Raw genomic sequence first — 16,292 nt, forward strand, 5'->3', positions numbered from 1 at the left:
TTTCCCATTGAGATGTCATGGAGAATTCCCACCCTGAGCCAGAACATCATCCAGCCATTGAATCTGCACCAGGAGACTCCCGTGTCCAACACACTGTGATACCTGGAAATCATTCAAACAGACCCACTACCTGACACACAGTTCCCGGTAATGGAATCATCAGGGACACACTGAAACACAGAGGGAAACGCAGGCACAGGCATACGACGAGACCGTTGTTATCTGGTAGCTGCGACCGACTTTAAGGCAGTTATCCTACAGTTTGGCTCAAGAGGTTTTATAACCACAGCCTTTTCGGTTCTAAGTATGTAAACTCATCAGCCCTATCTCTTTAGTGTTCACCTTCTTCCCTTCTTTAAATATTAAATATGGCCATATTACCAACCAGGACTTTTCAGAAGTGGCTTGTGATGTAAGTACCCACCATAAAATATGAAGTCGTTCAAGGAGAGGGAGTTCATGAATATCCACCTCTTAACTGAAATTCTCATGCAGGCGTCCAAAAGCACTGCTCGCTTTTTACTGACTTGGCCTCAGAAATCAGTCCTTCTTGCCCAATTCCATCTAGGTCCCTTTATGCATGTGCTACGCTTTAAACATAAATCATTTGCGAAAGGCTGGAATCAAAACCCTAATAAAACACAAGGATCGCAAAATAAGTATTACTCATTAAAAGTAAATCAAAGAGGCTTTCTGGAAGGTTATTGTGAAAAAAATAAAGGCTTTTTAAAACCTTCTTGAAAGGCTACAGGGGCGATAGGACGGCAAAACATCCCCCAAAAGCTGGAGCTAAAGGATAAGTCATCCTTGATAACGCCACCTCGGGAACCATCAACCACGTCTCAAAAGCGGGATCGCCTGGGAGCGGCTCCACTTCGCCAACAACTCGGCCGAACGCTTGGAAGGGCTTTTGACGAAGCAATTAAACACAGATCGAGGATAAAACTCGTCGTTCGTTAACGGGAGGCAGGCAGGGAGGGCTGGCGGGGGGGGGAAGCGCTGGAGCCGCCGGGCTCCCCTGCGGGTGGAGGGGCCGCGCTCCGCTCGCCCCCACAGCCGGGGCAGGGCGCCTCAGGGCCGGCCCCGCCGCCGGACCCCACCACCGGCTCGGTCCCGGCCTCCCTCACACACGGACCCCTCCGACACCACACACACCCCCCCCCCGGTATCGCCCCCGTCCCGCCGCGGGCGCAGGGAGGCTCCCGCGGGACAAAAGCCGGGACGCGGTCCCCCGCACACCCCTACCTTGCGTGGCGTCCCCCAGCTCCGCCCGGCTGCCCGCACGCAGCAGCAGGAGCAGCGGGAGCAGCAAGAAGCTCCCGTCCCCGCCGCCCGGCTGCTGCATTCCTGAGCCGGCGCCGCGCTACTCCCACATCCACCGCGCAGCGGCCGGCGTCCCGGGCCGGCCCGCCGCAGCACCGCCGCCTCCGCCTCCTCCCGAGCCGTCCCTACGCCGCCGCCCTCAGGGCTGCGCTCTCCTCCGAGGCGGGCGGGGAAGGGAGCGCGGGCGGCCGCCGCCTCCGCCGCCCTCAGCCCCTCACTTGTCACTTTTCCGCCCGCTCCGCTCACGGACCGGCCCCGGCCCCGGCCCGCCGCAGCCCGGCCGAGCAGCGCCCCCTACTGTCCCGCCCAGGCCGCCGCCGCCTCCCCGCCCGCCCGCCGCAGGGGGGCGCTCGCCTCGCCCCGCCGGGCGCCATTTTCCTGCGCCTCAGCCGGCGCCTCAGCCCCGAGAACCTCGGCGGGTGGCGCCGCGTACCCTGCCCCGGCAGCCCGGGGCCCTACGGAGGGGAGGCGCCGGCCGCCTGCGCCCCCCATGGCTGAGCCTCGTGTCTCCTCTTTCAGAGCAGGTGGATTTACGAAGGCACTGGTTGGAGTTGCCGCCCCGTTCCCCTCACCATTAACGCTTTCCAAGGGTCTGCCACTCATGAGGTAAAAGCAATCTGCGGGATTATTGCACCTGAGGGGAAAAACACTTTTCCAGGCAGAGTCCGGCTTTGTTACTCGCTACCCCCACTCCTCACCTTCCCAAGTCTCTTCCCTAATCACACATGAGAGCTGAAATACCTCATCAGCAAACTTCACCAAGGAACCTCCCCAGCCACAAAGTAAAGGACGCCATGTCGGTAGAGAAGGGGTGAAATTGCTACTTCACAACCGCGGGTCGGCGTGTACCTGCCTCGCACACCAAAGTCACCAGGCAGGGAATGGTCGGGAGCTACCGACACACACCTGAGCCGCGGTGGGAGCACACAACAGGCACCTTCCGCCCCTGGGAAGGGCATCGCTCGCTGCCCCGGCACCGCCGTGGTGATGGCGAGGGCAGCTGGTCAGCTTTTTGTCATTTCAAGCTTATCCCACTGAGCTCAGTGGTGTAGTGCTCCACTCTTTAGAGCATTCCCATTGAAACAAAGCAAAGAGTGAGAACTAGCAGTGTGGAAAAGTGATTATTTCTCAACTGTTGTTGATACGTCAGTTGACAGTCAAGAGCTTCTCATTTTCCCCTCACAACATTTCAGATTTACTGGGTATTTTCTACTTTTCCTGTCAGTCAGGAATTCAGAAGTCCAGTTTGCATCTTAGGAATCATTTTTCAACTCTCTCTGCTGTAGGGAAATCAATATTTAATATAGATTTCTTCTAATGTAGCTTTTATTCAAAAAAAGTCACCCTACCTGAAAAGAAGTCAGGTATAATTGCTACCTGAGATCACAAGAGCCAAGGGCAGCCGTGTAATCCTGCTCTCATTCTCCCACACATCTCACCCCAGGCTGGGGACTGTCCCCACAGGTGTGCTTCCTACACAGCTGTGGCCTCAGCACCAGGACTCGATCAGCCGTGACGTGGTACCTACAGCCAAACCACAACAAGTTTTTCCCTCTCACTGGTGACAGGAAGCTGAGCTTAGTGGGCAGGAGGGTTGCAGTTCACTCCTGTCAACGGAAAGTACCTGTTCACCGTACATGTTATATCACAGCTGTAATTGTGGTTAGGCACAGAATCACAGAACCGTCTAGGTTGGAAAGGACCTTGAAGATCATCCAGTCCAACCATGAACCTCACACTGGCAGTTCCCAACTACACCAGATCCCTCAGCACTATGTCAGCCCAACTCTTAAACACCTCCAGGGATGGTGACTCCCCCCCTGCCCTGGGCAGCCCATTCCAACGCCCAACAGCCCCTTCTGCACAGAAATGCTTCCTAATATCTAGTCTAAACCTTCCCTGGTGCAAATTGAGGCCATTACCTCTTAGCATTACTTGGTTAAAGAGGCTCATTCCCAGCTCTCTGCACCCTCCTGGCAGGGAGTTGCAGAGGGCCAGGAGGTCTCCCCTCAGCCTCCTCTTCTCCAGACTGAACCCCCCCAGTTCCCCCAGCAGACCTGTGCTCCAGACCCTGCCCCAGCTCCGTTGCCCTTCTCTGGCCACGCTCGAGTCATTCAATGGCCTTTTTGGGGTGAGGGGCCCAACGCTGAACCCAGGAATCGAGGGGCGGCCTCCCCAGTGCCGAGCCCAGGGCTCAGATCCCTTCCCTGTCCCTGCTGACCACGCTATTTCTGATACAGTCCAGGTTCAATAGTGGATAACACTGTTTTGCTGAAGGACACTGCCAAAGCTGGTTGAAGCTACTAGGAGTGATAGCTACTTTCCATTCAGGAGAATGATCACATTCCTGGGATGCTTAGATTACGTTTAGGATTTCAAAAGTCAGCAACTGTTTACTAAAAGGTTCATAAGCAGAGTGGAAACAAGGACAAGATTAAAGGAATTTCCTCCTCACTTCCTGCTAGATCAGATCCCACACCTCTTAGGCTTGCTTTCTGCCATATGAATCTTGTATTTCTTGTCAGACGCTAAAAGAGTTTCAAGAGGAGGAACAAACCCAGATAAGCATCTAGCTGTGTGTTAGGGAAAGAGGTTGAGGTCTGAAACCACCTCCTCCTCACATATTCAAACATGCACATTCCTCCTCAGACCAAGGAGAATGATGACAAGAGATGATCTACTTCCTAGTGAAAACTGCCCAATAAATAAATATGGATTAGATGGAAGAGGCAAGCCAAGCTCAGTACTGCCAGAGCTGTTACAGGATCTGGGTGTGGCACACAGAAAGGACTGGCTGCCTCTGCAGCATGGCAGGCTTTAATTTCTGCAGCATTAGCCAAAGTAGCTCCTTGTTAGAGGTGCAGGACTTTTTGCCACCTTGCTCCGATATGCCTTAGGATGCTGAAGGCAGCCAGCCTGGCACCTCCCCCTGCTTTCCCAATCATGCATTTCCAACGCGTTCTTTGTGCCAGTTGCACAGCCACACACAACTGCCCTTTCAGCAGCAACATTTGCTTAGGCCAGCTTAAACTGACCAGGAAGCCAAGCACCTCCATACCAGCCAGAGCTGATTCAAATCAAGGTCAGGAAGGACCCACACCATTGGCTTCTCCAGGCAGCTGCATGGTCTCCCCAGTCCCACACATAGTTTCTGACACAAAGAACCAGGAGCTGAGATGGTTCAAGAGCTAAACTGACAGATAGTTACCTCTTCAGAGAGGGGATATTTCTACCAATTTAGGTCCTTTTTCCTGGAGCACAGCAAATTCCCTTTGGTCTTTAAGGGACAGGGAGTTGAAGGGGTGCCACAGCCAGCAGAACAGGGCCTCACAAACCAGAGCCTGCCCCACCATCCCCAACCCAGGTGAACAAGGCAGGCCCAGGTCCAAGCGAGAATCTAACTCACCAGCCAAGTTCATGGTGGTGAGGTGTGTCTGAAGTCAAGCTGAGAAATCAGCTACAGGTCAGGATCCATTCCAGCCACAGCCACTGGTATGCCACCCAGTGATCGCCAGGCAGGTCCATGGTGATAAGACAGGTCTGAGGTCAAGCAGGGCAGTCAGTCCATGCACGTATCAGACAAGCAGGGCCCATAGCCAGGCACAGGGATACTGGAATTACCACCTGCTTACCCTCCAACATAGCACAGACAGGAGCTGATAGGGGAGGCCAGAGCTGAGCTTAAATAGAGCCTCTGGGCAAGCGTAGGGTGGGGTTGGAGGCCCCAGATGAGGCTGGTCAGTCATTAAGAGCTCTGAGTGCCCTCCAGGTCCTGACACTTATCATCTAGATACAGGAATACTAGAGCTAATGCCAGTGAAAAGGTCAGGCCGTGCAGCTGGGATAGGATTTCTGCAGCACCAGCCCAGGCTTGCCTGCCCTGACACTCTAAGGTGACATTTCAAGTTACTTCAAAACCGATCTAACAGCAAGCTGCCCACAATAAAAAAAATCTCTTTTGTTTCCTGTATGTTCATCTGGGCAAGTCTGTTCATCCGGGCAAGTCTGTTCATCCAACTGGTCCTGTGGAAAACTGACCCTCTGATGAGCAAAAAGAAGAGCAATGTTCCTCCAGGTCAGCCAGCTGGGTCAGCTCCCCCCACAGCTGCTGGGGTGTCAGATCCAGCAGATGCAAGTGGGACCCTTGTTCAGGGGTGGGGAAGGAGCAGCTGAACCACTGCTTTTGGCAGCAACCTGCCGTTGGACTTGTTTAGCTGCAACACAAAATTGTTTCCTTAATCTGTTTGTTGTGTAACGAAGATGTCCGTGAGGTCCAGATAGCTCTGAGCTGGGCACAGGGATAACCCACCATGGGTGCCTGAAGATACAAAAGAATTCTACAGCAGACGGGGAAACTAAATGCAGACTCCTCAAATCTTCAGTTAGCTTCTAATCATTAGATACATGCAGTGTGAATGGATAAATCATTTCTAATTAAAAAACAAACCACTTATTTTTAGCTGCAAATCTACCAAAGTGCATGCAATTAGCAAATATAAATCACTTCCTGGCTTGAAGACTGTTCAGCACAGCACATAAATGAAAGTTAAAACACACGTTTGGGGAATACACGGTACATCTGCTCTCAATCTGCAGCATTTTGAAATCAATACAAATATTCTCCCTACTTTAACATGCTGCAGTCTGTCATACCACAGTGGAAGAACTAAAAATGTATTAAACAAAGGAACTAGGGTGGACACAGCCCTAAACACCATAAAATGAATAGCACAGAGGCTTCATAATGATCTGATGGCAAAAAGTAGTTGAGGTAAGGATAAACACAGGCTTGGGAGGGCAAATTAGACAGAGTTTCTCCTACGGGGTCTGCAGGATGCTTCGGAGATGTAACACACAGATAAAGCTTCCCAAGGTGACTTCGGGGAGAAGAATTGACTGTTTGATGCATGTCTACATATTTTAAAACAACAAAAGGCTTGTAGTCAATATCTTCGTGGAATTAGTTCCCTCAGGGAAAATGTATTACACACAAAACTTTTTTCTTCTTCCTTTTTTTTTATTTTTTTAATGAAAAGATAGCAAAGCAGCTGACTGTCTGGGAATGATTTGTAAGTACAATAAACCTCACAAGAGGATGATAAGCAAAATATTGTAAGAGAATAGTGTCAGAAGTACAGCAAAATAAAAGAGAAACGTTACACATTTGTAGTTACTGACAATGTGTGTTCTTAAGTATCATGTCACATTAGAAAAGAATTGTTTTCCTTTCCATCTTTCACTAATACTTCTATTAATCTATACCAGATTTTTTTCCTTCACCCATTTGAGGCCTATCAATCACCCTTTGCCCGTTTGAAATACAACTAGAATTACAGCAGTGTCTTATTGCTTCCAGAGTGGAACCTGGAGATGAGGTTAGTACTGTCCGTGGATTCCTAAAACTGGTGCATCTGTGGAAAGACCACGTGTAAATCTGATTTCACCACCGATATTTAAATGCTGACATAACATGGAAAACACCCATGGCTGGTACTTTTTTAAGATGGGAGATTTACATATATCTTACACTTTAGAATAGGAATTCTGTCTAACTTACATGAAAACATTGTCTCACTTGATGCATCCTTCATTTTCTAGCTGAGTTTTCAGGAGCAAGTGCAGTACAAATAATAACATGTTTCTTTAAAAGGAATGGGAGATATGAGTGTACATTTTCTGAATTCTCAAAAAAAAAACCCCAGCCACTCTATAGAGAACGGGCATGTACAAGAAAGACATATATCTTGCTAGGTGATTTTTTCCAGCAAGTTGGATTTCTTGTAAAAGTCTGTTGCAGACAGTTTAAGAAATACAGATAGTGGCCAACATGCACGTGAAAAAAATTACTTTATATGATCATGTAGCAAAAGCTTTCCCTTTGTTGATAATTGCATGAGAAAATGGCTGATAAACCTGGTGATCACGATCACTGGTGATCACTATTAAGCAATTAAGGCTGGTTTCAGTATTTGTGTTTTCAGCAGGAGTGAGAAAAGACATGAGAGACGGGAAGGTGATGGATTGCACTCGATGTGCTGTTTTAGTTAAGAGTTAAATCCAGTGCTGGTCCTTGTCAGGGTGTTTCCTGACATCCCTCTCGCTGCCCGAATCAGGCAGGTCAGCCGCAGATCTCGTGGAGTAGCTCGAGGTATGTCTAGGTGGTAGGATATGCATGCCCTGCTGGGAGCCTCTTTATTTTGAAGGCAACAGGTTAGGCCAACGAGTAGGTGCGTTCATGCCAGTCTTCGCAACAGCTCTGTCTCCTTCTCACGCTGAAATATTTTCTCTGCCTTAAGAGGAAAGCAAAGGACTGGCTAGCCATAGGGAACGGTGGAAGAGAGCATTGTCAGGGGTCAGAGGACAGGATGTAGCCCTGGGGAAGGACAGAGGGAGTATCAGGGGGTGCAGTACAATCTTGTTCAGTCTGTGATCTGGGAGTACTTTGAAAATTGGCAGGAGACTGTGGAAAAGATAAAAGGAAAAGCCTTGAAATAGACCACAATTCTTTCCCTTTCATATGTGTACTACACTGGAATTTTATATATATAGCAGAAGGACTCTGTTCTTTATATCCTTGAATTACATACCTCCATAACATGTTAATGTTACCCTTCTGGAAAAATGAGGGTGATAGAATGGGACACAAACACCAGCAACTACTTAATAACATATGCAAATATTGGCACGCTTATTATGCATTATTTCTGTGTTTGTTATTACTTTATTTTTGTAACTGTGTGTTGGCACACCAGCATTTCATTAAATGTGATGCCCATTGTGCCAGGCACTTTCAAAGCGTTCATTTAACAACGAGGTGTGGTTCAGAACAGGACAGTCAATGGGAGAAGCGTGTAACAGCGATGCTTCCAAACAGTCACACAGGCTGCTCATTTACATTTCAGATGCTGAGCTTGGTAGTTATCCTTCGGGAGGAAAGAGTTGCAGTTGTTTTATCTCTGACTTTCTCATTAGCCCCAGAAGTAAGTCTTGGAAGGAAGGCAGTGGATATACAGCTTGGTTCAGGCGTGACCAGGTTGTACTTTTGCAAGACATCCCAGGTAATTTCAGGTGAAACTCCTCGTTAACTTCAAAAAGGCCACAATTCCTCTTACAGAGTTCGTTTGCTTTTTCTAAAAGGAATCAGTTAACCCAATCCTCAAAAAATCTGATTCAGGGAGGAGCTTATTACGGCAGTAGTTTGGAAAATTGAACTGATGGTACACTCCACTGTCTCAATCCATGACCTCCCACCATTTGCAGGTAGCCCCAGACCAACCTGGAGTACATAGTCCTGCCAGGAAGGGCTGCAGCAGTCATCAGCGTGAACAAGAGAGATTTCACCACCTTCCTAAACAATATCATCTTTGTTGCCAGGCATGTAAAGCAGTAAAATACTTCAGGCATTAGAGGAAGAAGAATGTCACAATTTTTGCAGGAGTAAAACAGATCTCAGAATACTTAGTTTGACAGGTTAATAAGAAGGCCTGTACATTTGCCTTTACAATTTATTTACTTGTAAGCCTACACAGGGATTTTGTTAGGGATTTGGCATCTTAAACAGGTTTTTATTCCAACAGCATTTCAATTCACCTTAAGACTTTCAATTAAGACAAACTGAACAAGAGATCCATCGGTGGAATTTGCATGGAAGTTAGCGGGGGGTTGGCAAAGCCATGATAGCAGGTTTTAGGTATCAGGTTTATAGACTTGTATCGTACTATCTAACATCTCGTATTTTCCACTCATTTTGCATGTAAAACTTTTATTGATATCAGCATGAGTTTAGCACGCCACTAAAATGGAGACTATGCCCCTAGGACACAAAATGATGTAAGGTACCCCGTTTAGTTATAACAATTTGGCTGCACTAAATCTCGATGTTGAATGTTTGGTTTAGTTCCCCCATAAACTTCGTCTGCTGGATTTATATATTTTGGCTCCTTTTATTTTGACTCTGGTGGCTAAATTTGCAGTGGGCTTAAGTGAATGCAATTCCACTCACACCAGCAGCAAATCTGCAGCACAGTGGGTATTTCTTGTTATATAAATACAGGGCCTCATCTGGCAAGATGCTGAGTGGAGGAACTTGGTCGGGTTTCTGTGAGATCCGAGAGTGCTCAGCACCTCGAGGGAGAAATTCCAGACCTTGCAGCAACTGAACCTCCACACAGCGTGTCTGTGGTCATTTTCTATAGCCCTTTGTCCGAATCGGAGTACACAATGCAGTGGCTTATCATCTGTTTAATCACAAACAAGAAAGCTAAAATATTTATTTTCTTGGCTCTTATAAAAGCGCACCTCTATCTGCAACAAAGGGTTACGTAAGTTATGAGGATGACGGAGGGTTTTTTTCCTCTATAGCTCTGTGGAATTTAGCTTTCACTCACATGGGTGTGGGTTTTTTTTAAATAAAGCAGTATTTCAGTAATGGCTTCAGTGGGATTTTTTAATTCTTTTGCTCTATTTAGAGGGTTTTTTAAAATCCATTTCAATTCCAGTGAAAATGTCTCTGATCTGATAAAGGAGATGAAGTCACTGCATAGGCTTACTATTTTATTTCCATAAGGTTTGAAAGTTTTGTTCCCTGCAGTGTTTTGGAGCCCAGGAGTATTCATCTGTTTTGTAAAAGGAAAGTTCTACAGAGCAACATTTGGTCACTGTTGTCTGAATTTCATTATTCCGTTCTCCAGACTAGCAGAGGGGAAAAGTGCAAGTTAGCTGGGTCACAGTCTGAAATGTGAGAGCAGTCAACTTTTTCTGAAGTTTATGGGAATGAAAGGAAATTTAATACTGTTCAAAAGAGAGATTTAAAGTTGCATCATGTGAAAACAATTGGAGAAGTTTAATCCTGAGGTCTTGGGTTCTTTGGTAACTTACATGACCATTTGTCAGCCTGCACAAACTGAACTTGGCTTTGCCTCTGTTAACAGTTGGCCTCTGTTTTGGAGTGGTACTGCAATGCCAAAGGAACAAACACAAGTTATATTGGTTTTACAGACCACTACTAGTTCTATTCTTCTTCACCCTTTCAGCTCATGACATGTCTGCTTGTCTCCTCTGGGTTACCAGTGCAGATCTCCCACCGATCTCAGCCACACGTGCTGACAAGCCTTTCATGTAAAAGGGGCTACAGAGCTTGACAGCTTCTTAGACTTTTAAAATGCTGAATACATATCCATAATTTAACCTTTAACTCTCAGACTGCTTCAGGCCTCATACATTTCATTGTATGTGGAATAAACACGATGCGACCCTGGAATGTAATTGAATACTTAATATTTTGTAATGTTTCTAGTGTATCATTTGTGCTGAAAGACTAAAATATTCTTTACATTACTTTCTATAGAGTAAATTAAACTGAAAATCTACAGAGCTTTAAACGCATAAGGATTAGAGATGTTTTCCAGAGTGTTCTATCCCAAATTCCATCAAATAACCCTTAGAAAAATCTCTCATGGGTAAGAAAACTCTCTCCACAGGTAGCCTGCGCCTCCCTGTGTCACCTCCTTCTCCTACCACTGATACATCCTCTCTGGTTTTGGCATCCACATCAGCGCCTTCTGTGTTTGGCCAACACTCAAGGTCTCTCTACAGAGATTTAAAATAATGCTAATTGTTATTAATGGGGATAAAAATGAATGGTGTCAAAATAAAGACAGCTTGATTTTGAGGGACATTTCATATGCTTTTAAACAGTGTTTTGAGGGAGTTGAGTCCCACAAGAAGACTAACTTTTAAGAAGACCTTTTGGGTTTGCATTGGTACCAGGTATCATGACCCACGTAGCTAGCCCAGAAGGAGCCACCACAGCCAAGATGAGCCAGAGGAGCCACTGTCTCGCTCTTCTCCCGTGGGCACATTCCGAGGTAGTTAGAAAAAACTGCAGTTTTCTCCTCAGGCATCCACGCTGGAGTTCCACAGAGGGAATTTTAGTCACTGCTGAAAGCATGGACCAGAGGAGGGTCTGCAGATATTGATGTTAAATATTGATCTCGAACTCTTGTGTTCCCCCACAGTACTGCAGAAGAGTAAAGAAATCTAGAGGGGAAAAAATTTTATGTATGGAGAAGATGGCAAGTTGGAAACCTGAGAAGGAGACTGAAGAGGAAGAAAAGCCGGAAGCAAAGAAGGGACAAAAGGTAGGAGAAGAAACTCCAAAAGTCAAGGTGAAAGAAAGATCCAGTATGCAAGCACTGAGCTACAAAACCATTATGCATAATTTTGCAGGAAATAGTGCATAGTGAGAGGAATCTGTAGCACTTCCCTGGATCTAAAAAACAATTCCCATGAAACACCCAGGGGCTATGTGCTGTTTAGCATCAACCCACTTGGTAACGGCAGAAAATATTAGTAGTATGTTATTTATATACGAGCTGAGGTATATTCTGTACCTTCTTTCTACCGCACAGTAAGTTTAACATACACACACAGGGGCATTCAGCTACTTTGTGGGTTTTCAAGGCCTGTATATTAAATTGAAAAATGCAGCTCAGCTGCTTTTTATAAGACATTTACAATAATCAGTTCAAAGTAGAACGTACAATAGCTGCTTAAAAATTGACTTTGAGTCCCTCTATGACAGAGAGCTTACCAGTACAGCCTGGGTATTTGAAACCACTAATGTCTAGTTTAGTTTTTGCTGCTGTTTAATTTGCATGGATCTATTCCATCTCTTTTTTTGGGGGGGGTAAAAGTAGAAAAATAAAATATCTTACATTGCTGGTGCTGCCATAAACGTTATCACCAGTAAATGCTTGAAATGTTGCCAGAAGCTCTACTGTCCCACCTGCTACTGTGAGTGAGGTACTAATTAACAGCCCTGCACATGTAGCACATTTTTCCTTGCAATTTTGCTTTGCAATGAAGTAAAAAATAAATGGCTTCGATTTACATCAAACATTTTGCTCAGGCAAAATAAAACATACAAAAATGAGGAAGGTTATCCTGATAATACAGAAGCAGAAAGATTCACTTTTTTAAAATACCTCCCTGATTTTCGCAAATCAAAACAATTGGCCGAAGCAAACAAGTATCTGCTGCAGCACAAATCATGATACATCTTTGCCGGTGAGGGGACTTAGGGAGGAGATCAGCCCCCCTCCACAGAGCCCCCACCAGCCCCCAGCACGAGTCCGGCCCTGCCGCAGCCCCCGGGGTTGCACCCAGCCGGGTAACACAGCCCAGCACCACGTAACTGCCATGTAGCTCGGCGGGGTCGCTGCCTTCCTGCCTCCCATCACATGCAGGTTTTAATAACACACAAGAGTCTAAAAGTCGTCAGCTTGCATCCAACAGCACGTCACTGCAAGCAGAGTTAGAAACTAGGCGGGTGTGTCACCGAAACACAAACACGGCTTTCAGGCCCTCTAGATCCCCTTTACTTCTGCTGGGGCAGCTTTGGCCATATTCTGCTGTATTTCTGTATCATGATTCTAATATCAGAATCCCAGAATACATTTTTAAGCAAGATACAAACAGCACAAGTAATGATACCCAGCAGTTTTATGTCCTTCATCCGTTATACTTGCACTTCAAAAAAAATCTCCCACCATCCTTCTGGCATCCGGCGTGTCTCCAATATCCTGACTTTCCCAGGAATATCCTGAGATATCCCTTGCTCAGGAGCCCCCGGCTCCCCTCCTTGCCCCCGAGCTGCTGGTGCGGCGGGTGCCGACACACACACCCGCACGCCAAGGGCAGAGCAGGCAGAGGCTGAGGTCACACCACAACTTTTCCCTTAGGAGAATAAGCAGAAGAAGGAGTAAACCAAAAAAAAGCTTTCCAGCAGATCCTTCTGCAGCTGGCCAAGTGCAGCTGCTGCTGATGTTGCTCTGGGGCTAAAGAGTTATTGGCATCCCTTCTCGTGTGTGTGAGTACCAAACTCCTGAGTTTGGAGGGCTCCTACAGCATCAGGGATCAGGGAAAAGAAACCATGGAAAAGCCCCATTGAACCGACAGTATTCACCATCTGTGCTAACTCTACGTTCATGTCCAATTTGAAATACATCAACAGATTTCCTGGTGTCACCTAAAAGAGACACACAAAGGTGGGGGGGTCTGCATGGGAAACCAGGCTACAAAATTCACAGCAGCGACGTGCGGGTGGGTGTGATACCCATGAACCGCCCATGATGAAGTTAAACTCAGGAAAATAAATTTCCTTTGATTGCAGGCACTCTGAGGGAATCTCTGATAACAGGGTTTTCATTTGAACACTGAAAAGCAGAATGTTTTAAGAATGTTTAATGGAGTGTTTTTAATTTTTAATAAGCTTGACTAGTTGGTTCAATAACACAGGCTGAATGCTGCCATCCCACATCAGGAAATCTGTCCTTCCAGTATCTACACCTACTGACGTCTCTACTTTCCAAATAACCTAACATTTCAACTTCCACAAGAGCAACGATTTATCAGGAGGCCACTCAAAGCTAAAAACCAGTAAGCACGGGGTACACTCTGGCCTCTCAAACCTGGCAGGAGCTCATGTACTCCTGAAAAAGGCAGTCAGGACCTAACTGGGCCATATCCATTTTAGCATTCTAATAAACTCCGATTTAGCTATTTAAAATAACACTTACATAGTAATTAACTTCTTCAGCCCAAGCTGCATTTAACTGATGCTTTCATTTTGCTTTGTGAAAGGCTACGCTTCACCCGAAAGATGTAAGCATTGGGAACTAGACAGGACTGTCATTTAAATATTTTTTTTTTTTCTCTCTGTCATCCAAGTGGTCAGGCTCTCAAACGGTTTGAAATTTCTTATTAAGGGAGAAACACCTCTAAAGTGTTGCTGAGCCGAATTAAACCCCAGCATTGCTTAAAAATCACATTCTTTCATTTTGTGCCACGGATTGTAAGAGCTGAGCATCTAATTACTGCCCTCATAAAATTTCTTCTTTGAGGCTGACTATAATTACAGAGTATTTTAACGCTTTTATCTTTGGGCTACACTGGTACAAGATAGATCTGTAGTTTCTGTCTCCTGTTCCATCCAGTTCTGTACGGTTATAAGGGAAAAATAGAGAAAACTTTCTCTCTCCTTTCCCTCTTTCTGGATGAACGTGCAGCATTAGCATAGCCAAAACCAGACTGCAGCGATGCGCTCGCTTCAGGGAGGGACCAACTTTAGTGACCTGAGCAGGAAAATGCTTATAGAATCACAGAATCATTTAGGCAGGAAAGGACCTTCAGGATCAAGTCCAACCGTAAACCCAGCACTGCCAAAGCCAACACTAAACCACATCCCTGCACACCACATCCACACGTTTTTTAAATACCCCTAGGGATGGTGACGGCACCACTTCCCTGGGCAGCCTCTTCCAGTGCTTGACAGCCTTTTTGGTGAAGAGATTTTTCTTCACATCCAGTCTAAGCTTATAGACACGGTTGCCTTGAAACAAAGCCTAAACTCAGGAAAGCCTCTCTCTTGGCAAGGACCCTTGCAGGCAGGTGACCCCAAAGGAGAAGGCAATGCCCCATGTGCTGCTCCCCCTTCTCAGGGCTTCGTCACACGAGGGATCCTCCAGCCAGGGCAACTCCTCAGCTCCTGCTGCTGAACGGCTGGATTATGTCCCTTCCTCCCAGCGAGCCATCCCGCAGCTCTCAGCACCCTCCAGAGATAAAAGCTGGTTTGCATTTCGATAGCAGCTGTCTGCAGCACTTTAACCCACGTTTATTGGATTTCTCCTGCATCACTGGATCCTGCCCCACCTTGCTCATGGCTCCTACCGGCAGCCCAAGCCTCGCTGCTGCCAGCATCAACTGCCTTCGTCATCCTTCATGGAAGTGCTGGAGCTGATCCTTGCTGAAGGTCTCCTGGCCTCGCCATGGGAGGTTAATGGCATTGTGGAGGGACACAGATGACTGGTAATTTTGTGCCAGAAACAACACAAGCACTCCGCTTGCGAACTTCCTAAACTCCTCCGCTTCCCTCCAGCTCCCCCCGTCTCCCAGGAGCGGTGGATAAACACGGAGTCAAATGATTCAAAGCTTCGCCTACTCCCTCACTGCGACGCAGGACTTTCTTTGCTCATTTATTCCCTTTACAACTTACCTTTTTTATTATTTTTTTTCACCCTCCTTTCTGCTGTGGATGCGAGGAGGTTCACCGGGACCTGAAAGAGTGGAGGGACGACCCTGAGGACTCCCCACAAGCTGCAGCATGTCTGAAAGTCACCCTGTGGCACCCAAACAGGCACCTCGAGGGAGCAGAGCATGGACGGTTTTTAACAGTCCATCCAGAACGGCTTTTATAGAGGAAACAAAGGAGCTGAATTGATTTGAAGTTGGTGCAAAGTATTTTTAAGCAATGCCATGGTATTAAATACAGCTGTTAAATACAGCCAAACTCCTCCAACGTTTATCTCATCTCAGCTGCTTCTAGGGATGGATAGAAAGGTCAAAATTACAGCAAATGAAATGTCCCACGGGCAGGATTTCTTCACCAGCCTTTACTTGTAGTTTCCCTGGTGAAGTGCACAGCGTTGCTGCTTTGTCCAGGAGCCAGCAGGATGCCGGGAGATGTTACCAGTGCCCGGGCCCCGTGCACAGAGAGCTGCAGTGCTGGCGTCCCTTTACCAAGATGTTGCAAATTATAACCTGCGCCATCAGAAATGGGAGGAGGGGTATTTAATATTTTAATTTTTTTCCTGGCTTGTGTCAGAAATAGCGTGGCCAGCAGGGACAGGGAAGGGATCTGAGCCCTGGGCTCGGCTCTGGTGAGGCCGCACCTTGATTACTGTGTTCAGTGTTGGGCCCCTCACCCCAAACAGGCCATTGAATGACTCGAGCGTGGCCAGAGAAGGGCAACAGGGCTGGGGCAGGGTCTGGAGCACAGGTCTGCTGGGGAGCGGCTGGGGGAACTGGGGGGGTTCAGTCTGGAGAAGAGGAAGCTGAGGGGAGACCTCCTGGCCCTCTGCAACTCCCTGCCAGGAGGGGGCAGAGAGGGGGGATGAGTCTCTGGAGCCAAG

General features: G+C 47.1%; 1 protein-coding gene across 1 annotated transcript in view; it reads right to left on the minus strand.

Annotated features, from left to right (window-relative positions):
* Positions 1–1,527, minus strand: part of ROR1 (receptor tyrosine kinase like orphan receptor 1) — a 173,578-nt gene extending 172,051 nt beyond the window's left edge. The window contains exon 1 of the mRNA XM_074906047.1: positions 1,246–1,527. Within this exon, the coding sequence (XP_074762148.1) occupies positions 1,246–1,345 (100 nt within the window). The 5' untranslated portion in view covers positions 1,346–1,527. The remainder of the gene's footprint in view (positions 1–1,245) is intronic.
* Positions 1,528–16,292: the final 14,765 nt, after the last annotated feature.

Source organism: Athene noctua, chromosome 5, assembly GCF_965140245.1.
Source record: "Athene noctua chromosome 5, bAthNoc1.hap1.1, whole genome shotgun sequence".
Taxonomy (NCBI): domain Eukaryota; kingdom Metazoa; phylum Chordata; class Aves; order Strigiformes; family Strigidae; genus Athene; species Athene noctua.